This window comes from Solanum stenotomum, chromosome 12, assembly GCF_019186545.1.
Source record: "Solanum stenotomum isolate F172 chromosome 12, ASM1918654v1, whole genome shotgun sequence".
Classification (NCBI taxonomy): Eukaryota; Viridiplantae; Streptophyta; class Magnoliopsida; order Solanales; family Solanaceae; genus Solanum; species Solanum stenotomum.
In genome coordinates this window covers 40,112,082-40,137,569 of record NC_064293.1, presented here as the reverse complement: position 1 = coordinate 40,137,569, position 25,488 = coordinate 40,112,082, and the positions used below count along the sequence as shown (strand labels likewise).

Here is a 25,488-nt window from a genome sequence, read left to right as displayed (position 1 = left end):
GAAAATTAAGCGAAATAAATTAGATGAGGGGCATCCAATACTGTGAGTGAGTTCTTTCAGTCACATCCATGGTTGAGGTCTCTTTCCCTTTTTTGCACCATCTCTTTCGCATTCGCTAATATTGCCTAAACTGCAATATTCATGGAATTCGATTATAGGACATTACTGCGCATATCTTTAGCCTGTGGAGTTGTGTTCCAACTTCCTTTTTGATGGAGATCAATTAGCAATCCGATGAACTTCATTTTGTTTTATGCCTTAACTTTCTACATTGTTATGAACACTTCTTTACAGCTTTGCAGGATCTTGTGGCTTTCATAGCACCACTCCAGCCTCTCATGTTTTCATTCTTATTTTATCATTGTGGTCTCTTGTGCTTGTATGTGCGAAGTTAGTTCTCACTTTCACTGGGGAATTTCTAGTAGCTCCGCAGCCCAGAACCTGTCCAAGTTCTTCTTGTCTTGCATCTGTTTACCTATTTTCCTGCTGGATTGGTTCCCCCNCCCCCTGTTTGGTTTTTTAAAAAAGGTTGGGGCAGGTATTCCACCCGTTCAAAGGAAGAGGAAAAGAAAAGGTTGAGGCAGGTATTTTGTAAAATCTATAAACGGCAGAACTTGCATCTGGACATACATATTGTTTGCAAATCAATGTTAGCAGAGAAACACTGTTGACAAACGCCAAATTTTTTCAAGTGAAATTCATGTCAAAAAACTATGTCAACTTCTAAACTTACTTTTTTGGCTTCATCTTTAAATATTTGTTACGTAACCTCAACTAAATTAAGTGTTGTTTGCCTGCACAAGAGAGCCTTTACTTTAAGATTTTATATCCAATCCACTTTTAAATGGTGCAAAGAAAAGCAATGAACTGCTGAGCTATACATCCCATGTGCACATGTGTGGGGGGGAATATGCTTTGCTTTTACCATCTGATCCACCAAAGTGACTTTTAAAAGCTGAGAAGCACATGTGATGTAGAAGAAGATGCTTAACTTATCCAATTGAACAGAATCCAGAAAAATGCATCCATAAAATATCTTGATAACCACTAAAATCCATAATAGAATTACAATCCCCATAAGAAAAAAACAAGGTTCAGTAAAAAAGCCAAGGCCAAGTCCTAAGAAAAAACACTCAAAATTCCACACTAAACATATGATACAAACTGCAAGGCACTTTGTGCTTGCCTCTCTGTCAAGTTAACATATGAAGATGGGGCAACAAACATAACCAAACTAATGCCCCTTTACTTTTGTGTTAAGATGCTGCACGTGGCTTCATTTTTGTTGAATGATGCGGGGAATAAATCATTCACTATTTATTCCCTGCAGCAACAGGAATGAAGGGCCTATAATTGGGGGAAGCAAAGGCTCCTCCTCTGTGTACTTGATGTTGATGATGATCTTATCCTTGAAAGATAAGTCACTGTTCAAAAGCACGCAAGTAAATAGTGGTGCAGTGATGGCTTTTGCTGCTGATGGTGGTGGTCAGTGCCCACACAAAATTAAATCAAATGGCACATGCCATTGGCATTCCCCTGCCCACCCTGCACATGCTTACTGTCCCCCCATATCTATACCATCCTTACTTCATTCCTTTCTACTTTCTATACATTTAACCAACTCAATATCTTACATCATCAAATAAAATCACTTAAAACATCTAAATTCATCACCCCAAAAAAGAAGAAGGTAGAATATTGTTAGACAATCAACTAGGTTTCCTCAACAACTTTTGTTTGCTAACTTAAAACTATGGCTTAGTAGAGTAGCTGATTAAAGGTAAATTATAGGGCAGGTGGTGCAGGTTGAGTTGCCAATGCCACGCACTGGAGATGTCGTGGGCAGGCGATGAGGTGGTCGTTGGTGAGGCCGGCCGCCTGCATGAAGGAGTGTATAACGGTGGGGCCGACATAGCGGAACCCTCTTTTCACCATGTCTTTACTAATGGTTTCTGATTTTGAAGTCTTCACTGGGATTTTGTTGCATGCCTTGTATTGTGTTGCAATGGGCTTGTTGTTCACAAATCCCCACAGATACTTGTTGAACGAATCAAATGTCTTCTTTATCTGAGATATATTCAAGAAAATCAGACACTTGGATGATCCCCACTTTCCAAATTTTTATTTAAGAATCACAGGAATGTAACTATATGTTTACTATTTCTTAAACCTAAACACTTATTTAATTATACTAGTCTTACTTTATGGTTGTACTTGTCAAGGCCAGGTGTGCAATACTTATTCCATACGGGCCATGTGGTTATGTTACTTAACAGTTGTTAGGTCCATGCATGATTAGCAGATTAATTAATTTAAACTTACTTTCCCATCTGTGCTTCCAATTAGGGTATCATAAATGTCATTCTTAACAGAAATGTTGGGAAAAAGAAAGGACAGTCGAAAAGTCAAATCAGTTCTTAAAATTCTTTACAGAGCTCATATTATATTATTACCTCTAAAATTCTGGTAGAGTTGTCGACAGCTCCTCGGATTTGGCTAAGCTCTATACCATATTCGACACTTGTTGAAGTTATCTTCTTTTCGTTGTACTTGGAAACAATTTCTGGATCAAATCCTGAAAAGGCATCCCTGGAGGAAAGTAGAGTGCACAATACAGCTTAAGGCCTCTTGCCTCTTTTTTTTTTTTTTTTGAATGTTAATCAAGAATCAGTTAAAAATCCAGCAAAACCTACCTGAATTCTTGCCTTTTCCTTAAAACTGAAGTCCAGTCTGATCCAACTTGTGCACCAGTTAATACCAGCAACTCAAAAAGCAGACTGAATAGGTAAAACAAGGAAAATAGTCTAAGAACGAAGTTGATAAATATGCAAAAAGCAAAAAAACAGGGGAAAAAAAGATGCTTACTTATCATCATGAACGGGAACTCCCCATTCTTCATCATGGTATGCAATATAGAGTGGGTCTGAAAACACAGCAAAACACCATGAATTTTAGTCATATTTATCGAAATGTCGTAATTTGTGTTAGAATATAGTATTTAATTGCCCTTTTAAGCGTAGAATTGAGGTGCTTGTTACCTGAATTAGGTGTGATAAAGCTGCATCTTTTTTCCTCTCGAGGATTGGGGATAACTGCTGAGGCGAAGGAAGGGTCAAGAGAAGATACTTTTCCTTCATACTTGGCTGATTTTGTTCTTCCATAATGCGCAATTTTCATTTTCCTCTGCACTTGCGCAATTGCAACTTGTTCCCTTCTTGCTGCTGCTATGCTTCCCGGAGCCTCGACTATCAAGGAAGAAGAATATTTCAATGAAGAATTCTCCACATAAGGGGGTGAGGCTAAGCCCCCACTGCTTTTCTTAGGCTTCTTTAACAAAATTGGGGCTTTATTAGCAGTCCCTTTGGGAGTCACAATTTTCTCAGCACTTGAACTCAAGCCATTAGGATCAATGTTATTCCCTCTCTTGATAGCTGGTAGTCTTGGCGACTTCATTTTAGGTGAGACCGGTGGAGTTGTTGATGTACTCGTCTTGACTTTAGTACTTCCATTTGCAGTAACAGATGCAGCAGTGTTAGTTGTCTTTTTAAGCGAGTTCCGGCGTTCGTAAAGAGGAACTATATTGCTATGTGGTTGAAGAACAGGACGGCCATTGATTTGGGAGAGAGTTTGTGGGCTGCTCTGCAGTTTAGTTTTGGAATTACACATCTTTAATTGGTTTTGAGAGAGAGGTTTTTTTTTGTATTGAGTAGGTGATGATTAAAAGGTTAGGATTAAGAAATGAGAGAATTTGGGTAAGAATGTGAGAGGGTTTTATAGAGAAAAAATAAAGTAATGGGGGTGGGGTGGGGGGTAGGGACAGGGGTATAAGGGGGAAATTGAAAAGTTGTAACATGGAGAGGTTAGAGTCTGCCATACATAAGACTTCTTTTCTTGTGAGGTTGGCACTTTCTGCTGTTTAAAGTGACCACGAGGATGACAGTGACTCCATCCTGTATCTGCATTTTTAGGATTATACCGTATTATGTTTGGATGAGAAGATAAGAAACTTAATTAGACGTTTCGTATAATAATATCATGTTGTTAGGGAAAAAGCTTCAGTTTTCCAGTTAATTACCTTAACGTAGCTTCAATCTGAAATCAGAACTCTAGTCAAAGTCGAGAGGTAAATTTGAACTTTTTCCTCGAGAAATGATTTGGTAACGATAAGAGTATGAATGAACTAAATAAAGTGGTGCCAGATACAGTGCCAGCAGGTCAGGGACCTTTCTTTTTCTTAGGCAGCCCAGCCAAGTTCGAAAAATTCCTAGCGATTTGGAGTGGGCGTGAAGTTTTAGGGTCCAGAAAATGACCAATCATTGCTCTCGTCTTTAGAGCTGGCTTGTATTTTCCCTTTAACTTATACCTCAATATACCAAGTTGAAATTGTTATTTTACTTTATTTAGAAATGATGATGACATCAATTGAGCGTAAACAAAGAGATATGATCGATGAGAATTCATATAACCGGAAGTTGGAACTTATTTGAGATTTGAGATTGTTCCAATTTTAGTTAGTAAATATTAGTAACTTAGTTGTTGGCTTTAAGCTTATCATAACTCTCCAAAAGGGGTTTGTTTAACCACACTTTTGTCAAAGTTGACATTTTAATTCAAGATATAACCACTTATAGTCTTCTACTACTACTAGTAAATTATTTCATCTAAATAATACACCTTTTTAGGAGATCACCTGAGGACAAGGATATCTCGTGTAGAGCCTCTTAAAAACCTGTCGTTATTAGTTTTAATGAAAAAATATTAAAAAGTTAAAAAGCATGGATTAAAGAATAATATTAGTTAGAGATTGGGCAGTTAGAGAAGAATAATTTTGGATTTATAATACTATTTTTTTTTAAATCGTTAAAACGCGTGGTGCCAACGAAGAGAAAGATTAAGGGAACAGGGTGTCATTTCTCCCTAACAAGTAACAGAGCCAGCTTTAAAGTATTGAACATGAAGCTCATCATGTAATTTCCTTATGAAATTATGGTTTAGAGATTCTCCTATTTTTGAAATATAAGAATCTTATTCTCCTTGTCCTTCTACGCACGCAAGCATAATCATTCTTTTATAATGCTATGGTGTTGTTCGTGTCTTCTGGGCGTCTCGATTATTCTATCAAATATGTTCTACCTTGCACTTCAGTTATTTCATCAGATATGTGTTATCTCCTACCAGTTTGCCCACCAAAACTTAGGTGGATGAGAATTGGTTTTGTTTGAAAACAGCTATGTAAAATAACTTGTTTGCGTAATTACTATGATAGTAATTACATATTGTGTGAGTAATTGTTTGTCATAACGCAATTATAATTTCTAGTGTCATGTTTGGTTTTGCAAGTGTAATTACATGATTTGATATTCTTTTATTTTTTAAGTAATATATATAGTTTTTTTTTTTTTTGTTGACATGAACATGTAATGTGTTTTAATGTGTGACAAATATATTTATATATAAGAAATAAAAATTGTTGGGTAAGGCACAAGTACTCCTAGACTATGACCGAAATCCTTGATACACACCTTATTAATTAAACTAAGATCCTATTACCCTCCAAACCCATTTTTTTTGGTAATTTTGGACACCTTTTTAACTTACGTGGCATCCAAACATCTCTCATACGCCTCAACTACGTGGGTGTATAAAATTACAAAAAAAAAATGAGGTCGGGGAGACGGGGGAGGGTAATAAGACCTTAGTTTAGTTAAGATGTGTATGAAATTTTGGTCATAGTCTAGGAGATACTTGTGATTTTTTTTTTATTTATTTAAAGAAAGCCATGAGATAATTACACCATTTCTCACTCACCATTTTTTTGTCCATATCATTAAGATATTAACCATTAGGTAACAATATTAGGTGATATGTACGTATTCAGACTTTCAGCATCAAAATCCACTATGCAAGTCTGAAATAGAAATCAATAAGAAATGTACAATCCAAGAATATATATATTTCTTGGGAACAGTAAATGTTAATACTATGAAAGTAATATATTGTAGATATCAGAATGATTTAACTATCCATTTTTTGGTGCCTTGTTCCTATCACTAGTAATTAGTATCTTTCCATTTCTCTATGAATTTTTTTAAAAATAAAATCTAAACCTTAAGTTGCAAGCAAATCCAATGCTGGTAACTTAGACAAATAATTTTTATAATGATGAAACTAATTAATTTTTTTTTTAATGTGAGTAAAGAATTTTAAAATACAAATTATAAGAACCGAAGCCTAAGAAAACAAAAACAAAATTTAATTTATTTTGGCTTTCATGGACTCCTTTAAGCTACTGAAATTAGACCACTCATTAATCTTGTTTGAAGAGGTTAGAAGTAGAAGTACACGTAAATAATTAACGTTTTAATTAATTACTTTATCTCTTCCCAATCAAATAAAGGCAGCTAGTTAATGTCAATCACCTAAAACACTGATTAGTGGATGGTAATCACATTAGATTTCAAGGAAAAAATGAAACAAGCCATGTGCAAGTCCCACATATATAATTGCATCAAATCAATAATGATGATCAAGGCAACTATAGTTCAAAGACATTAACACATGATATTTTTTATTTGGTAGATGACATCTTATCTAATTGTTCAACTATTTATTAAGAAATTAGCATATAATTATATGTATCTACCTTCCCTACCTTCCTCGTAAATTCTTTTGTATATTCTTTTCCTATTAGGAAAACGGCCAACCAATGATATATGTAATATGTACATTTTACTCCTTGGAGACAATTTCATTAGGGGATATTTGATAGAATTAGAACGATACAGAGAAGATTACATATATATATCATGATTCTGAGATACAAAAATCTAACAAGTAGTCAAAATTTTAAAAAGTTTTTACCATGATCGATCATTCTTATAAAGCATCACATTATTGATTGAAGATTATCCGTGACCTTCTAATATTGTTGGACCATACTATCATGAACATCCTCCAATGGTCCATTTTTTTGGTCCATATTTCCTATGTTACATTGAGGTTTTATGACTTACAACACTTCAACTTGTAATTTTTCCAAAATTGTCTAAAATTGTTATATACTATTATATTATCGTTTAGTTGGGTATCTTTCTCCGTCATTGGGTAAATGACTCCATCAATTGTACTCTCTTTGTTTTAATTTATTTTGACGTCACTATAGTTTTAAAAAAATAAAAAAATCTTCTAAATTTGTGGTCTTAAATTAAAAATACAAGGTCTCATAATGAACTGGGATTGATTTGTGGTCTTTAAATTACCCAGTGCGTACAAATTGCTCACCTGAAGGGCAGAGGCTGGATCAGAGATTGTAGTGAATGTTGGTTATCTTAGGTTTCCAAAAAAAAAATAAAAAATCAAATACCATTTGAGAATCGCTACAAAAATCGTTATTTTTAAAATGGATTAAAAAAATAGATCAAAATAAATAAAATGAAATTATTATTAATAAATGTACTCTCACAATTTAAAGACACATGATCTGGCAGAAAAAAAAAGTGGTCATATAATTAGGAAAATGTCAAAGTTGTCATATATATATATATATATATATATATATTTGCACATATATATATATATTTGCACATGTAAGGCTCTAGTAGTAGGAATTTTCTTTTATATTTGTCTTATTTTCTTTTTCTCCATATATAGAGAAAAAAAGAAAAATAAAGTTATCCTTAAATTATTTGAAGAGGAATTAATTATTGCTCAACTCATATCATTGTGTGTAAGTACGATGGAGTACTGTACAATATAATTTAGAAGTATATATGAAACTCGCATGTTCTTTAGCAATAGACGGTTCATTATACGATATTTCATAAATTTATTAGTCCACAGTAAGATATGTAACTATGCATTTCTATTTTAATGATTCAACAAATAATGAATTTGTTCGGTTTCATACACTCAGAAGTCGGAAGAGAATACATAATTTTAACAATTGTCGAAAGTTTTAGCATTAAATTTAGAGTAAATTTTAGAAATATCAAAACATAATAGATATAATAAGTTTTTATAGCTATAGTTTCGATAATTGTGCTTCATAGTTATAGTTTTATTTGTTATGGAGGGTTGATTTGTATATTTCGTGTGGTTTGTATATTTTTGCTTGCCCGTTCGTATATTTCGCTTGCAAATATATAGGTAAGTATATACAAATGATATATTTATACATTTAAGAATTTTCAGAACTCCATTTGTATATTTCATTTGCTAATATACAAACAGGGTAATTTATTGTGAATTTTTTATAAATCGTGTACAAACAACTAGGGTAAGCATATACATATTAAGAATTTATACAATCAAAGAATCTAACTATACAAAATTCCAATTTGTACAATCAGACGAATTATACAATTTTGATAGAATTATACAAATTAAACAAATAACAAGATTTAAGGAAATAACTATGAATCACTATTTGCCAAAATAATAGTTATAACATTTAATATCGTTTAAATATTTGTTATTGTTCACAATTTTCTTTAAATTTATTGTACTCGTAGTTATATGACACTAGTTATGTACACGTGTATGCATGCATGTCTTTCAACCATTTTTATAAATTACAATTATTACGAATAAATATACCTTTTCTAACTATTTGCTCCTCTAATAATGGCACTTTTATGAATAGCACAACAACCTAAGATATGCCTAGTGCAGCAAGTGAGCATTGTCCTTTGGCACCATGCACATTTAATTTGCAAAAGACACACCATCGTGGCCCAATTTAACATATTATTGATTTGTCCTTGCCTTTGAATTATCTTAATTACTACTTTGTGTTGCAGGCAAATATGGTATGGTCTTTGATGAGGTCCAAGTGTATGTTAAAAAAAGGTAATTTTAGCCCTACCCATGTGACCAACTTCGAGATTTTTGAGACAAATCACACTGCCCATTTTGGATAAAATTACTTCACTAAAGCCATCATATCACATGCAGCATGACCCTAGTATTGGGCAACCCAATGCCAACACGTCGCAAAGGCAAGGTGAATCGCACTATCTAGCTCATATGAATTTGCGAAGATCGATGTACATTCCATTCAGCGATATGATAAAAAAAAATTTAGTATTTGAAATTTACTGATCTAACTAATCCGATTTTGCTTGTAAAGGAAATGCTTTTATTAGGATTTTTTTGTTTTCCAAGAAGACTCAATTCCTTATACTTTTGATTAATGATAAAAAAGTGTCAAGTAAATTGTGGTTCACATGACCTTTATTTTTTAATTTAAAAAATTAGTAAATAATTTGCTAGATCCTAATTGGATTAGGGGAAGTTAATTTAGTTAGAAAATCCCATTACCCAATTTGACGAAGACTGGAATTAATTAGCACGTCATGGGTGGTCCTCTCTCATGTTAGAATTTGTATTAAATTATTTATTATTTATATTTTACAATCTAGAATTAGTTATATTTATATGTATATCCCCCACAATCCTTAATGGTATATTAATAAAAGTGCTATTGAGTCCTCTTTTTTGTCTTAAAAGCTACCTATGAATAGTGTCCCAAGGTCCCAACCCAACCCCCACCCCTCAAGACAAAAACAAAATAAAGGAAATAATAAAGACGAAAAGAAGATTACATAAATGTACCTAGCATCCTGTATATCAGTCTTAATTCATTGTAGAAGGCAGAGGCCCAAGGGAAAATTAATTAGTTACTACATTAAAGATAATTGATGTTGTGGGGTGCCCTTTTACCGGAGTTCGGAGTCAAAAGGGTAAGTTTTTTTCTTAAAAAAACATAAATGGTATACCAAATTTTTTTTAACCAAAAGGGCAAAATCGTTACTTAGGGAGCGATATCTTTTAACGCCGTGCATGCTGCCGTCGAAAACTTCATTCAAGAGCAGCGATTTTGTCAAACAAAAAATTAAATTCGTAACATCGCTGCCTCAGCAGCGTTTTTCTAAAAAAAATAAATTCTTTTTTGTAAATCGCTGCATCAGCAGCGTTATCCAATTTTTTTTCTTTTTTTTTAACATTAAGGAAAATTGGCAATTTTTAAACATCAAGAAAAATTGCTGCCAAAGAAGGGATAATTTTTTTAAAAATAAATTAGAAAATTGCTGCCATTGCAGCAATTTCAGTTTTAAATTAAAATGGCTCAAAATTTTATTTTATTTGAAAGAAAACGCTGGATAGTGATTTTAGAGTTTTTTTTTTGTTTGAAAAAACGCTGCTTAAGCAGCGATTTAAGATTAAAAAATAAATAAATTTGGATAACGCTGCCTTTTAAAAAAAATAAAAATTGGCCAGCAGCGATTTTAAATAAAGGTTTTAACGGCGTGCACGGCATTAAAATATATCGCTCCTTCAGTGGCGATTTTGCCGTTTTGGTTAAAAAATATTTTGATATACCGTTTCAAAACTTGCCCTTTTAGCTCCGAACTCCCCTTAATGAATAATATTCATGCATGCTCACTCCACCAGTTTCGGAGGCTTAATTTAAACTTTATGAGTTTTAAATTTAGAATAACAATATTGAATTTTGAGTTTTTTTTTAAATATAAATAATAAATATGAATGAAAATTACTGAATTCATACGTAAGCTTCTAGCTCTGCGACAATGTGCCTTCGATCTTAAGGATAGACATGCATGGTGCTGGGGTTTTGCGCCATAAAAGTGTGCATAAGAATTTATGAGAAGATGTATATAGGATAAAATGAGAATTGGGAAAGTGACCTTTCCTATCAAGTGTCCAACTGATTACAAACACACTGAATCTGCCCTTAGCAAAATTCTGTGCCCATAAATATATATTTGGGCACTGCAAATCTTGTAGCATCACTTTCATCAATAATTAGTAGGATAAAATCATAAAACGAACCCCCTCAATTATTGCATTCTAACTTTAATTTTGTCCTTTCCTCGAAGGAAAATTACCTTACATAGTGAGGGAACCCTTCGGGACCCATTCGGAGATAACACTCTCTACAAAAAATTTTCTATATTTCGGGCTCAAATCCGAAATCTTTGATTAAGGCTGCAATAAAATGTTCTTAATATTATATTACTCCCTTCAAAATTTTGCGTCGTTATACTAGTTTCACTTATAATCTACCAAAATTTGGAAAAAAAAATTCCAACAAAATCAATAAAAGCTGAAGCAATGAAAAATCAACTTAATTGATTTAATTTGATTCTAACATTTCAAAAACTGAGTTCATTGATTTAATTTTTTGTTTGTTTGAGAGAAGTCGTTCCAACAAAAATATTAATCTCGTTTGCTTTAATTTGTTGGTCTGTTTGAGTTACAAATCAAATTTTATTTTATTTTGGGGAAAACGACACTTTTAGTCCTTGTGTTAAGGCTATATTCTTATTTTAGTCCTTGCGTTATCTAACTTAGCACTGTTAACCTTCAATTATATCAAGTGGGTGATTTTAATCCTTCAACTAACAGATCCAAAAAAAAAATTAACAGAAAATTCACTGCTAGAAGGGAATTTGGGTATTTCATTTTAATTATTTGTATGTTATCATACTTATAAGTGTCCTTAAGCTTCAATTTTACTTGTAGTCAGTTGGAAGAGTTGGTTTTATAATACATTCCGTTCAGATTATCACTGCTGTTGAAACTGACAACAGAGAATTCTTCAAGATAAATTGAAGATGTGTAAATTCTAAGATATAATTGAGAGCATTGAATTTATGTGGTGCTTCTGATGATGCTAACAATTTTTTAAAATTTCTAATCAAAATTGAATATGGTGTGTTACCATACAGATCCTTAGGGTGTTTGAAATTGAGTTCTTCTGGTAGCTTCAAGTTTACAAATAGTATAATTTAGAATCATATTTTCACATATACAAATAATTTGCATAACATTAATGAAAAACAATTCAAAGTATTCTGGTATATTTGTTGAGATATTTTTCTTTGTCTATTCAACTTGAAAGAGTACTCACAAGATGGAGTGAAGTTCAACCCACTTTTAGAACGCAATTCCATTGCACATCCACACCAAATAGATCGAGACTTCTTCGTTGTGAAGAACTAGGGTTGAACTAGGTTATGCAGCGAATAATTTTTTTTAAAAAGCTTTTTATTTCTCAAGCAATAACTTTTAAATACCCGAATTACCCCTTTTAGCAGTGAACTCTATGTTATTTTTTTTGGATCTGTTAGTTGAGGGATTAAAATCACTCACTTGATATAATTGAAGGTTAATAGTGCAAAGTTAGATAACACAAAGACTACAATAAAAATATAGCCTTAACACAGGTACTAAAAGTACCGTTTTCCCTTTATTTTGTGGTAATAAGCTTTAATTTGATCGGCCAAATGATATAGATATATATACACACTTGACTTGTTGTACTGAAAAGTTGATTTGTTTTGGTATACCAAATTGCTCAACATGTGGCATTGTTCCATTGGATAGTTTTGAATGATTCAATGTCATAGTGCCACCTAAAAAATAGAAACGAAGAATGAAACTTTACGACAACACATTAAAAGACGAATTTTTCGATATGCAGGACTAGCTTGAGCTTCAAGATGAACTAAGAACCATTTGGACCTTGGTGGGCTAGTAAAATTAGCTCATCATTTGACATCCTATTGGACCTTTATTTAAGTCCAACGTAAACTCAACTACATCAATAGTCATATAACGAAATAAGACCCATAATTACTACTATTTCAATTGACACTTTAATTTCAAGCTAATTTCTAATTAAAATAACAATAGTTTTTAAAACATAACAAATTTAAAAAGTAAGACCATCTCCAACCCCATTATTTTTTCATATAAAGCTATTAATTAAATTTCTAATATTCGTATTTCTTTTTAAATGTAATACAATATTTAAAAAATATATTATTTAATATATACCACTTCATCCCGAATTAACAATATTTCAAATATATTTTTTTTAATTTTTTGTCACTTTAAGTGATAATTTGATATTATTATTAATTTTCATTATAAAGAATGCACAAAATTTAAATGATAAGATGCAAATTTTAATTTTAAAATACAATACATAACACAATTATTTAAATACAAGATAACAATATACACATAATAATTTTAAAAATCACAACAATAATTTAGTAATCCGGTAGGTCATTTTCAGATTTAACAATATTCGGAAAAAAATAATGTATGATCTAGAGAATTATTGTACTTGTGATTACGGTTGTGCTTGTTGATTTCTTTTTTCAATTATTCGTAGTTGTTCTTTGAATTTTTAGAATAAATATAATTTTATATTAAATAAAGAATTTGAAAAAAATTATATTACATGAAAATTATATAAGGTGATTATTATAAACAAACAAAGAGCGAATTTATATCGTGAAAAGAAAATGAAATAAAAATAATAATATAATATTAAGAAGAATGAAGAAGATTTTTTTAAAGAAAATAAAATAAATAATTGAATTAAAGTTGATTGTATTAAAAATAGAGAATTCTGTTTTTGGTTGTCTTGAAAAATAATAAGGGAAAATTAAGCAGTTAAACAAATTTATACTACTTAATTACTCATCATAACTATAATTTGTTATAATTATCACTCGCAACTAACATTATATATTAATTACGTGGGCTGACTTTGAGTTTGTATAATTAGCCACGTTTGTATATGTATAATTTGTCAGATTATACAAATACATATGTATAATATACAATTATCTAACCGATATACATATACAATTCACCTCTCTCCCACTCTCTGCTCTCTCTCGATCGCCTCTCTCCTCCCTCTCCCAATCTCACTCGCCTCTCATCTCCCTCTCCCAATCTCGCTTGCCATATATACAAATGCATATGTATTATATACAATTATCTAACCGATATACATATACAATTCACCTCTCTGCTACTCTCTGCCCTCTCTTGCTCGCCTCTCTCCCAATCTCGCTCGCCTCTCTCCTTCCTCTCCCAATCTTCATTGCCTCTTTCCTCCCTCTCCCAATCTCGCTTGCCATATATACAAATACATATGTATAAGATACAATTATATAACCGGTATACATATACAATTCACCTCTCTCCCACTCTTTTCCCTTTCTCACTCGCCTCTCTCCTCTCTCTCCAAGTTTCGTTTGCCTCTCTCCTCCCTATAACATGTAGCTACGAATTGTAATTATCAAACTATAGCTATGGAGAATAATTAGGCTATTTTTGAGTGTCTATATGTGAAAGTTCATAACCCTTGGTTTAGGATTCAAATGGGAAAATCCTCGTCTACTTTTAAGGACCTTTTGTGTACAATTTAATATATGAAGGACAAAAGTTGCTCTACTCACATACATAAGGGGCCATTTGCAATTTTTCCTATTTTAGTTTACTATTTTTCTTTCCAGAACCCAATCTCTCTCCCGTCGTAAAGGACAAAAAACAAACCCTCCCGCCACCGGTTCGTCACCGCCTGCGGCAAATCCACCTCCCTTGTCGCCGTGAAGTTTCCTGCCTTCGGTGTTTGGTTGTCTTCGATCTCAAACTCTTGATTATACCTTCTGCTCTATTATTGGTATGTATCTCTCACTATTTCTGTTAGCTAATCTTTCTACGTTTGATTTTTCTGGACTGAAGGAATTGCTTTGTTTGAACTATTTCTCCGGTTATGGGAGTGATTTACTTGCTCTTTTCTTAGAACTGCTTTGGTTTCTCTTTTTCTATTTATTTGTTTCTTTTTGTTCTCCAAATATCTTTTAGGGCTTTCCGGTGTTGGTCATTGAATCTAATTGACAAAGGTTCAATTTAAGAGTTGGAAAAGAAGAAGAAAAACCGACTTTCAAAATATGATTGAAAGAATATTATTTGTTTGTCCTTGATAATCTTCTGTTTACCTCTCTTACTCTAAAAATGAGAATTAGTCAATATATTGATGTAAATGCGTCTAATTTATTTGCAGAGTTCATAAATTGCTAGATGAGATCAAACTGGTTTTAATTTTTATGGTGATTTTTCTCAATTTGTAAATGGAGATGTTTTTTATTTTTTGTATTAGCTATATTATTGAAAGTTTATTTGCTTTAGGTTTTTGCCATTTTTAGCCTTTTTAGCTCCATTGATTTGTCTTTATAAACTGAAAAGACGGATAAGCTGAACCAGAGCCCAAAATATTAGATATTTGACCATATGTATACTCTATTTGGACATGTTAATGATAACATGTTTATGTGCTAAGCAGTGTGGCACCTGGAACCTCTAAATCCTGAAGCTCTCTTTGACCGACTTCGGTGAACTACTCGACAGTCTCTTTCTCAAAGTAAAATCTGAGTTGTAAGTTCCCTTTTTCCTCATTTTCTGTCCATCTGCTTCCTCCATAAACTGATTCTCTTTGTCTCTGCTTATACCAATGCCTTTACGTTGTCCCCTTTCCAATGCTTTTTATTGTTAGATGGAGAATTCAAATACTCCAGCATCTGATTCAAACGCTGCCAAAGCTGAAGCTGAACAGCTGCCAACAGCTCCCGGTACGAGACCTCCTCCTCCTTCTCAACTGGAAACAACTCTACTCAATTTATTTGTGGTTACTGGCGTTCTGTCATTTGGGATCTCATCTCAAGTTGATTTAGAATATAGAGCCTAATAAATATCATACCAAAGTTTTGGTACAAAAGTGGAAATATGTGTAATTAATTTTCATTACATATCATATTACGTTGATGATAAGTCACTGTAATCTGATTCTTACCATCACCATTATCAGATTCTCAGAAGCTGCAGCTATCACTGTGCTGCGTATTAGAATTAAATCTTATGAATGGTTAGTGTATAATCTGATAATGCACTGTAGTTTGACTCTTAGAAGCTGCTGTTACCCCCACGGTAAGTAATAAAATAAAATAAACTGTTCAGAGGTGTTCAAGTTCATATATGATTATCTCAAATTTGGCACTAAAGATGACTGTACGAATGTTCCAATCGGTACTGTTTTTGTTAGTACCCCAGGTTTGCATATATTATAAAGTATTCTATGCTAGCAAATATTAATCCTAAGTTCCTTTTCTCTTCTAGCTTGCTTTTGCCTTCTTTTGTCAATTTACTGTCGCTTCTTTTGCTTAATATGTTTTTGTATACTTTCCTCTATCGCAGTATGCAATTTTTTCAAAAAACCATCCAAGGGAAAAAATATCAGAAAGCGTCCTACGGTTGAAGAGGGAGAGAATGAAGATGCAGAAGGTGATAGTTCAGTCATATATACCAAGAAAAAGCCAGCAGTTGCGAATAATAAGCTGCACTTCTCAACTGGACCTTCAAAGTCCAACAAGGATACTGAACCCAATGTGGATTCAAAAGCGGCTCGTTTTCATTTCGAGTCCTCAAAGGAAATTCAAGTTCAAAATGATAGTAGAGCGACAGCCACTTTAGAAACCGAGACTGAGTTCTCTAGAGATGCCCGGGCCATTCGAGAAAGAGCTCTGAAGCAGGCAGAGGAGGCTTTAAAGGGAAAAAGCAAGACAGGTGGTGATGAGAAATTGTATAAGGGTATGAATCAATATACTGATTACAAAGCTGGTTTGAGAAGAGAACATACAATTTCTAGTGAGAAAGCTGGTGGAGCGCATGGTCCTCTCAGGGCTTCTGCTCACATCAGAGTTTCAGCAAGGTTTGACTATCAACCAGATATCTGCAAGGACTATAAAGAGACTGGATATTGTGGATATGGGGACTCCTGCAAATTTATGCATGACCGTGGAGATTATAAGTCTGGGTGGCAGATGGAAAGAGAGTGGGATGAAGCTGAGAAAGAGAGGAAAAGAAAATTGGCTTTGGGGATGCTCAATGAGGACGATGAGGATGCAGAGAAGAATGATGACGATGATGACGACGATGCATTACCATTTGCTTGTTTTATCTGCAGAGAGCCTTTTGTTGATCCTGTTATGACCAAATGCAAACACTACTTCTGTGAGCACTGTGCATTAAAGGTAATTTCAGTTACCTTTTACTCTTGTTTGCTTGATCATGTCATGGGGTCTGTGACAACATCCACTTTTGTGTACCTTCTCCATTTCTCTTTTTTAAAGACATTTTTCTCTTATTTGAGATGACATAGGTTATTCCCCCACCTTCCCCAAATCTCAACCACCTAAATAAGGAATGGCAACAGAGTGGAAGAGAGATGGTTGTAAAAGACTTTCTTGGTGCCTTTTTCTATTGTCACTAATATATAATGAAATTACCCGTTGAAATAGGCAAGAGTTGCAAGTATTTTAATTTACCTTTTTCCTTAAGTAAAAGCTGCCTCTTCTATTGGTTTGGACTTTTGTCAAACAATATAGACTATTGAAAACAGTTTGAGCTACTGTCACCTAGGGCACAGAGCTATGACTTATTTAACTTCTATTTATACTTTGTATGTGGATTTCAAGTTAATCTTTTTTTTCTTTTTGGTGGTTATGGTTAACAGCACCATGCAAAGAATAAGAAGTGCTATGTATGCAACCAGCCAACCCTTGGGATATTCAATACAGCATTTGAAATACGCAAGAGAATGGCGGCTCAAGGGAAATGAGGGATTTTCTGCCAGTCCTCTCTTTCACGATGCCATAGAAGTGGATCTTGCTTTACTGTAAGTGCCTACAAATTGGATACATTAGATTTAAAATGTGCATTTCCTTTATATGTTAAGTATAACCCTATCTGTTTTCTTGCTAGAGCTCTTGCATAACTGATTCTCGACCTGCTATACTCCACCTACATACGTAGAGCATTTGGTTTTGATACGTAGGTACATGTTAGCCTTGTAAAAATAGGATACCTACATGTTTAGAACAATGCTTAATGTAAAAAATAAAGTTTATTTGGAAGAATACTTCCTTATAGATTGGAATTAGGGCTGCTCAAAATCGAACCTAAACAGACTTTTTCCGTACCTAAACCAACAAAAACTGGAAAATCGGTTCGTCAGTTAACATACATGGTTCAGTACTTGGTTCTTATCAATATTCTGTTTAAACCAAATACCTAACTAATATTATTTTAATTTAAAATACTTACGAACTTAGGTTTTTCTCCCCACTTTCAACTTTCAATTCATGATCAACAGAGTAAAGAAATTCTTAGCCCTAGTTTCTCTGCCGTTGCCCTCTTACAACTCCACTTTTTGTTGCTGCTTTCCAGCGTCATCAGCAGCGAGCCAAAGAAATTTTCACTATTTCCTTTCAGTGAATGGGTTAACTTGTTTGTCTTGGGTTTCACAAAGTCCCCTTTTTCCATTGCTTTATCAAGCTGTCTGAGGTTTTGTTAAAGTTGGGTGATTGTTAACATTTGCAAGGAGAACAAGCTCCTTGTGATAGGGTACTGGAAATTTTGAGCCTTTGAACTTATGCAGGTCGCAAGTTTAACCTTTGTTCATCACTTTTAAGTTTGTAATTCTACTAATGACATGGTTATCACTTACCAGAAATCTCACACTTCGAATCCTGACTTAAAACCTGAAGCTTCAAACACCAGCAGGAATGGTAATATGTAGGTGAACTCTATGTTGTTCGGACTCTTCAAAAATGTCATCGGGTGCATGTTGGATCTTTCAAAAGTGGTGCATTTTATGTTGGATCTTTCAAAAGTGGTGCATTTTTGGAGGATCCGACATGGGTGATATATAATACGTGACTTGTGCCCCACTTCCCAAAGATAAAACATAAATTGTATAATTAGGGGATGCAATTAAGAGTACCTGAATTAGTTTCTTTATTTGGCAGGCTGTATGATGATTCAAGTAACCGGTTGTGATTGATGTATGATAAGGAAGTTTGAAACAATACCAACGCTGGTGGAAGATGAAGAATAGGACGTTGACTTGAACGTCCAATATCACCATCTCTCCTTTGATGTGAAGAGTTGATATATATGTTCTTATATAAGTACGACAACTTATATGGAATTAGAGTATGTGTTTTTCCTTTTTTTCCGTTGCCTTAGTCATGTATTTTGGAATTTTAAGCCTACATGATAGATTTAATGAATCACTTCAGTTTCTGGTCTATCTTGTCTCAGCTAGATATCACATCTTTTGGCTGGTTTGAATTATTATCAGGGGACTAAAATTGTAAACTTGATGGTTAAATCAACCTTTTAACTTCTATTTTTGGTCTCAATGGAAATGACATTACTCTTTTTAAATCTGATGGTTTAGTTGAGTTAACATGCATCGATGACCAAAGTTGTAGTCCCAATTCTTTTTCTTTGGGAAATTAAAAGGCTCAGTACTTTGGTAAATCAGAAAATAATGCTAAGCTGCTTTGTAGCTTCTTTGCATGTAAGGAACTCTTCCAATCTTCATTTGAATTGTTGTTACAAAGAATTTGAAAATACACAATTTCTAATGTCATAGAAAGAACTTTGCTTTCTTTTCTCCTATTGTATACGAAAGATGGTTAGTGAAAACCAGGGGAGAGTGAGCATTCATCCACTAACTCTAAACCTGTTATAGACAAATAAATTAGCCATAAAACAGTTCCATGGCTCACAAGATTCAATTAAAACCAAAAAAAAGAAGGACAAGAAAACGAAAAATCATCTTTCGGCTCATCTCTCATTGGGCAAAAAGTTAGACATCAGCAGAACAAAATCCGGTTAACGTGTACGTCATGAGTGTATATATGCACGGACAACATCTATTATGGGGGTTTCACATATCGGGCATTTTCCGGTGCCCCAAAGCAATTCATGGGCACACCTGAAACAGGTGCACATATGCCCACACCTGAAAATAAAGGACAACCCACAAGATTAATATTACTTATTTCTGGTGTACTTTAAGTGTGAAAAATTCTTGCTGCAATCAATGCCAAGTACCTGTAAAGGAGAGAATCAACTTGCTGCTCATAACAAATACAACAATTTGCTATGTTTGCATTCTTCTTATCTGAGTTACTCCCAATCATTGGACCTGCATTACAAAATTGTTACTCCACTTACTCTCTAAAGAACCAAAATTGAATTAGACGAAAAATAGAAAAAAAATAAGATCACATGTAGATGAAGCTCATAAGTGAAGCCTGGTCTTGGAACTTGTAAGATTGTGAGGTTCAACAAATAGTTCAATAAGGTAAGCTTATCCCCCGAGAAAAAAATTCAATAAGGTAAAGAATATAAGAAGTGAAACGACTTCACCTTTGGGTATTTCACCTATCAAGTTTTTCTTATAGGTTACGAAGGGTTTTATGAAGTTTGGAAAACACACACAAAAAAATCATAGTTTTATGATTGATGATGGAGCATAGTAAGTTTCTTATATTCAAATTTCAGTCAACCAACACACCTGACTGAATTATTGCAGCTGCAACCTCATCCTTAATGGAATGTTGTAAATTCATTTGCATGTTCATGCAACTGTTTATTGATCTTCGTATTTCAAAAATCTCTTGGTGGAGTTGCTCCATATGTCCTCGCAATTCATATATCAGTTCCATTTCCTGTTAATGCCATATCGTTATGACCAGTCTCAAACTCAGGAATCTCTGGCAAGTCATTGCAAGAAAAGGAAAAAAGAAAACTTACGATTGAAGGGTGTCTAGTGGAGGAGGAGGAGCATTGTTGATTGTGATGGGAGTAAATGTTGGATAATTGAGGTTGTGGTAAAGAATTAGACGGAAGGTGATAGGAGTCATCACTGACACCCCTGTCTTGATCATTGCTCCATGATGGTAAAGTGTCCTGATTATTTCTCCATGACTGTAAAGTGTGTGAAGCTTTGTTCTGGTCAACTAATTCCTCAGGTTTGAGGTATTGTTGTCTAATGGGAGTATTATCATCTTCAAAGTCATCCTCATAACCCGAGTCTGCTTCTTCCTCATCATCATCACACCCGGCTGCTCGTGTTTCTATATGTGATAGCACTTCCCTCTCCTTGGCCTCTTCTTTAGTCATGTGTGACCCTACTTTTTTCTCAAGCTGTCCGCTTTTTGCATTAGGTAGTTCTTGTGAGCGAGACGCCATTAGTTGATCTATTTTCTCTCTCAAACCACTGTTGAGAAAGATTGAAACACTTTTTCTGCACATTTATGAAGAGCAAAAGTAAGTGCAAATCATGAACTATGGTTATACTACAAAAGCTGAGTAATTAATATCCTAGGACAGCAAAAGGAGATACAAAGACTCTATTTTCATTTGAGTATCACTTTCCCTTGGCAAGCAGGGAACAATGACTTCCTTTTCCAAATTGCAAAAAGTTCTTTTACTTGTATCCCAGCTCGATCAAAATCCGTTTCACATTCTTTTACACGTTAAAGTCAGTAAGTTCTCAGAGATGATCTCCACACCAGCATGGACAAGTACAGAAACGATCCATACACTAAGTGAAAATTATATTCTGAGGTAGAATCATCACTTTTGTCATTGCCTTCATTTTTATGAACTTTATATATGTCTATGGCACCTTTGTGTTGTAACAATGGTTTCTATCTGATACTCTTGGTGAAAAGCAGATTCTAGTGGTTTGTTGTTGATTGTCCCTTGATTGTTTTATGCTTCATTAATGCGGGCAGGCAAACTGTCTATGGATCGTACTGATCGTACATAAATACCCAAGTAAACCTAAATCCAACTATTGCATAATGACAATAGTAAATATATATATGATTAGTCTCAGATCAGATGCAAGGAATTTGTATTTACCTGTTAAGAAGTTGGCGAATATCATGATTCTCTAGGAAAGGATCAAGCATCTCTTGGTATCTTTCTTGCCTAAGACCTTCCCACTCTTCACGTGGACGAGAAACATCATTTATCCAGTCTTGGTTGGATTCTGATTGCTGCTGGTAATTAGACTGTAGTTCATCCCATCCACTTGGTGTGTGCGAATAATCACTTACCCAAGCACAATCACTGTCCACTAGATTTTGGTTGGTAGCTTCCTCTTCCCAGTCACTTTGAGGTTTAGTGCTCTCACTAGACCACTCATTACTAGTTCCTGCATGCTGCAGTTTATTTGCATCTTGTTCTTCTCTATGGACACTTTGTTCACTATCCTTAGGAGATCTTGATGTCTCTAAAAATTCCAGCGACTTGTCATGGTTAGCTTGACAGCTTGCATTTTCCCAGCTAGCTTGGTCATGGGAAACATCTGAGCTCTGCAGTTGTGAAGTACAATGTAGTAAACTGGGGCTAACTGCTTGAGGACTACAGTCTACCTCATTATGTTTCGGACTACAAGAACTGTCAGAATGTCGGATATGAATTGACATTTCTGTCTGGGGATTTGATGAGTTAGTAGCTTTTACATTTGTTGTCATCATTCGGGGACTTGTTTTCTCATTTACTTCCCCATGGTGATTCTCTTCTTGCAGTTGATTGGATGTAAAAACTTTTCCAATTTGTGTATTGTTATCTATCACCTTTATGCAGAGAGTCATTGGGTCACTAGGCTCAGGATGATCCTCTCGTGTAGATGTGGAGGCAATTTCGGATTTAGGACTGCTATTGCTTCTTGAGTCAGCTACACCAGGCTGCATTGCAGCACTCTCTCTGATAATCTCCTGCTTCTGATTCCCTTCTCTTTGCTTATGGGATGCTAGTTCACTTCCAACTTTTACAACATTTTTACCTTTGTTCTCCTTATCACAGTTCTGTACTCTTAGCTGATTTGGTGTGGAATTCCGGCTTTCCTGGGTGTTCTCTACCGCTTCTCTTGAGAGGCTTCTTGAGTCAGCTACACCATTTTGACTTCCTGTATTGAACCTTTCCCTGAAATGAATTACGATCCAAATTATGTATATCCCATAACTTTAGGTTCCATAACGTAGAACCAAATGGATAATTGATTTCTTTTGAACCACACAACTTGTAAGGAAAATTGCCCTGATTTGAAGGAAAAGTTGAGACTTGTGGTAATTTCTTTTGGACCTACTTCTACCGTTAACGTGTAATCATCAACTTCAATTGTTAGGTTCTTATACATTCCAAAAGGTATTTTATGCTGAGCTCATTCTGATATACTCAGATAAAGCAAAATTTTGAATAAATGGAAGTTAAGAGATGGAGCATTTGTCTACAACATCAATAGGTTCCAATGATAAGATTCTCCTTCGACTGTGTTAACACACCATAATCTTTGCCATAGCATGTTAAACAAATAAATCTGTTAAAAAATTCATTCTTCATGTTATTCAAAACGCACTTCAGATTGAGCACGATTCTTGCTCCAATTTTTTTCATATTTTAAGCAGTTGAATATTCACATCTTGATGATCAACAATATTCTCCATAAGGTAACTGCAGATTATTCTTTTTGCAATGTACATATGGAATCAATTGAGACATGGCCTTTACCTGATATGCATGATTGCAGAACTAGACACTCTATTTGATTCGGATGATGTTCCATTGGTTGATCGATCATCTCTGGCATCTGTGACACGACGCAGGAATCTAACTTTAAGCAAAGCCTGTTTAAGAAATTGGATTGTGAAGATCAATCAGCAAATGGTACAATGATCCTTTAAAGCAAATTCATCATTATAAACTACACGTCAATGATTAGAGAGCAAAATGCAAACCTGAATACGACCTCTTTGTTGGAACTTGGAAACGGCCTTACGTTCCCTAAGAGTGTCAAGTTCCCGGAGTCTGTCACGCTCCATTTGCAAGAGCAAATCGCTTAATGCCTTTCGACCTCTGATGATTCGAGGCGAATGCAGAACTGGGAAAAAATTCCTTTGTTGTAGTTGTTGTTCTGAATGATCAAATGATGTTTTAATTCGAGGCAAACATTCGCCAGTGGCAAGAGGAGCAGTATTAGTACAACTGTGTTCATTCTCATGACTCTCTTCACCATTACTACTTGCCAATTTCCTAATGATATCAGCAACTCTAAGATTTTCCCTTTCTTTATTAGTATCTGTTTGTTTACAACCCTGAATATCATTCATAGCAGTTTTATACGCCTGTTCCCAATCCCCAGACGATTCGCCATTCACGCTTGTAGCCGGAGTTTCAAATCGTCCATCGACTGAAGATTCATCACATGTATCATCTCCTCTCTGAAGTACATTTAAGTCCGCAAATGCAGCATTTTCACAATTGCTTTTAGCGCTGCTTGGATTCGAATTCGAATTCGAATTGTTACCCAAATTCACGCTCTTAGACACCGTTTCGAAATCCCTCCACCGTCGGACAAGAGTAGAAACGCCGCCTGAATTAGGAACTTCGACGGCGGTGGTGGTGGTTGTGGTAGTAGTTTCAAGCGAACAAGAAGAAGCTTCTCCTCTCTGTTTCGATGGCCTTGAAGAAATCACCATTTCTCTAGCTCTATCCCATTTATCAACGGTTGTAGGACTGTTCTCATTGTTGTCCCATTGCGGTTTATGAACCCATAAATCTGCATAGTCAACATGTCGGTGGTGCCGGGAATTTTCATTGGAATCAGAAGAATTATTAGTATTTGTGGGTTGACTTGAAGAAATGCAAGAATGGATATGTGTATGGACCAAATCTTTTAGATTCTTCTGGAAAACATTGGAATCCCTATGAGTACATCGATCACGCCTGTTACGATCTCTAAGTACATGACCAAATGAAGAAGAAGAGGCAATTTCTACCTGAGAAGATGCCATTTCTTCCGAAACTTGCTCAATCAAGAATGCTATATTTAATGTTTGTTGACAAGAAGGAGAAAACTTTGAACATTTCAACGTTCCCCAATGTAAAACACTAAAAATTGAAGACAACCCATCTGTCAAAATTGACTCGTCTTTCAGTAAAGAAGAAGAAGAAGAAATTAGCAGAATGAAAAACAACCAAAGATACATTCAACAATAACAAAAATGACAACCCATTTTCTTTGTCTCAAAAGAAAAAATTCCTAATAAAATTGAATGCAAGACAAAGGGGGGTTTCCTCTCTCTGTTTTTCTTTTTGGGTAATTAAAACGTCAAACCGTTGAACACGCAGAGAACGCAAGTCTCGCCGGTTATTTCTCTGTTTTTCATCTTGATAAGTTAATTCCCAAAACAGAGACTCAGAAAATTTCACAGGGAAAAAAAAAGGAATGAAGGAGATAAAGAGAGAGAAAGAATGAAGTGGCTAGAGAATATAGATGTGAAGTGAAGAGTAAACAAACAAAGATGGGAACTTCGTGGAACTATAATATCTTAAAGAAGACGAAAAACAGAGGAATGGGACATGTGGTGCGGTACTCCTGCTGTTGTGATTCATAAATAAAACAGTTGCAATGGAGTAAAGTTAATATTTTTCCTCCGTGTTCATTTTTACTTGTTCAATATTTGATTTGATAAGATTTTCTTAAAATTACTCCATCAGTTCCAAATTATATGATTAAATTTAATTTAGCACAAAATTTAAGAAAGAAAAAAAATACTATTAAAACTTATGATTTAATTATTGTAACCAATATGATTGTGGTGTAGTGATACATTACTTCCAAAAAATATGTTTAAAAGCATCATCTCGAATAGACCCTATAATGCGCTATATCTGGACATCCAATGGGAAAAAACATTTTATTACAAATTAAATTTTTATTAAATATAAAATTATATA

The 25,488-nt window shown here is 34.3% G+C and overlaps 3 protein-coding genes across 6 annotated transcripts in view; 1 reads left to right on the top strand and 2 right to left on the bottom strand.

The window, feature by feature from the left end:
- LOC125847658 (zinc finger CCCH domain-containing protein 1-like) overlaps window positions 1-19,110 on the top strand; it is a 180,152-nt gene extending 161,042 nt beyond the window's left edge. Inside the window, exons 1-6 of one of the 4 annotated variants that reach the window (XM_049527305.1) lie at window positions 14,295-14,506; window positions 15,170-15,261; window positions 15,380-15,455; window positions 16,078-16,913; window positions 17,396-17,557; window positions 18,690-19,110. In XM_049527305.1, the coding sequence (XP_049383262.1) occupies window positions 15,380-15,455; window positions 16,078-16,913; window positions 17,396-17,500 (1,017 nt within the window). In that variant the 5' untranslated portion in view covers window positions 14,295-14,506; window positions 15,170-15,261 and the 3' untranslated portion in view covers window positions 17,501-17,557; window positions 18,690-19,110. Of the gene's footprint in view, window positions 1-14,294; window positions 14,507-15,166; window positions 15,262-15,379; window positions 15,456-16,077; window positions 16,914-17,395; window positions 17,558-18,689 lie in introns of those variants that run through there. The other 3 variants (XM_049527306.1, XM_049527307.1, XM_049527308.1) reach the window with 3 other exon arrangements.
- On the bottom strand, window positions 1,109-3,727 carry LOC125847653 (uncharacterized). Its single transcript, XM_049527300.1, has 5 exons — window positions 3,039-3,727; window positions 2,866-2,923; window positions 2,694-2,777; window positions 2,454-2,589; window positions 1,109-2,067 (listed from the first exon to the last, which is right to left on the bottom strand). The coding sequence occupies exons 1-5, from the start codon at window positions 3,664-3,666 to the stop codon at window positions 1,786-1,788; spliced, it is 1,188 nt and encodes a 395-aa protein (XP_049383257.1). The 5' UTR covers window positions 3,667-3,727; the 3' UTR covers window positions 1,109-1,785.
- Window positions 19,111-19,247: 137 nt separating the features above from the next.
- On the bottom strand, window positions 19,248-25,055 carry LOC125847633 (uncharacterized). Its single transcript, XM_049527273.1, has 7 exons — window positions 23,487-25,055; window positions 23,260-23,375; window positions 21,607-22,674; window positions 20,491-20,983; window positions 20,252-20,405; window positions 19,786-19,879; window positions 19,248-19,693 (listed from the first exon to the last, which is right to left on the bottom strand). The coding sequence occupies exons 1-7, from the start codon at window positions 24,735-24,737 to the stop codon at window positions 19,576-19,578; spliced, it is 3,294 nt and encodes a 1,097-aa protein (XP_049383230.1). The 5' UTR covers window positions 24,738-25,055; the 3' UTR covers window positions 19,248-19,575.
- Window positions 25,056-25,488: the final 433 nt, after the last annotated feature.

Bases quoted from the DNA above. Each gene is read 5' to 3' on its own strand.
- LOC125847653 (XM_049527300.1), bottom strand. From the start codon at position 3,666: ATGTGTAATTCCAAAACTAAACTGCAGAGCAGCCCACAAACTCTCTCC. The intron at 2,924-3,038 runs GTAACAAGCACC...CTGTGTTTTCAG, and splicing joins CTTTATCACACCTAATTCAG to ACCCACTCTATATTGCATAC. The intron at 2,590-2,693 runs GTAGGTTTTGCT...ACTTTCCTCCAG, and splicing joins AGGAAAAGGCAAGAATTCAG to GGATGCCTTTTCAGGATTTG.
- LOC125847633 (XM_049527273.1), bottom strand. From the start codon at position 24,737: ATGTATCTTTGGTTGTTTTTCATTCTGCTAATTTCTTCTTCTTCTTCT. The intron at 20,406-20,490 runs GTAAGTTTTCTT...TGGCATTAACAG, and splicing joins CCACTAGACACCCTTCAATC to GAAATGGAACTGATATATGA. The intron at 19,694-19,785 runs GTACTTGGCATT...CTTTATTTTCAG, and splicing joins GTTGATTCTCTCCTTTACAG to GTGTGGGCATATGTGCACCT.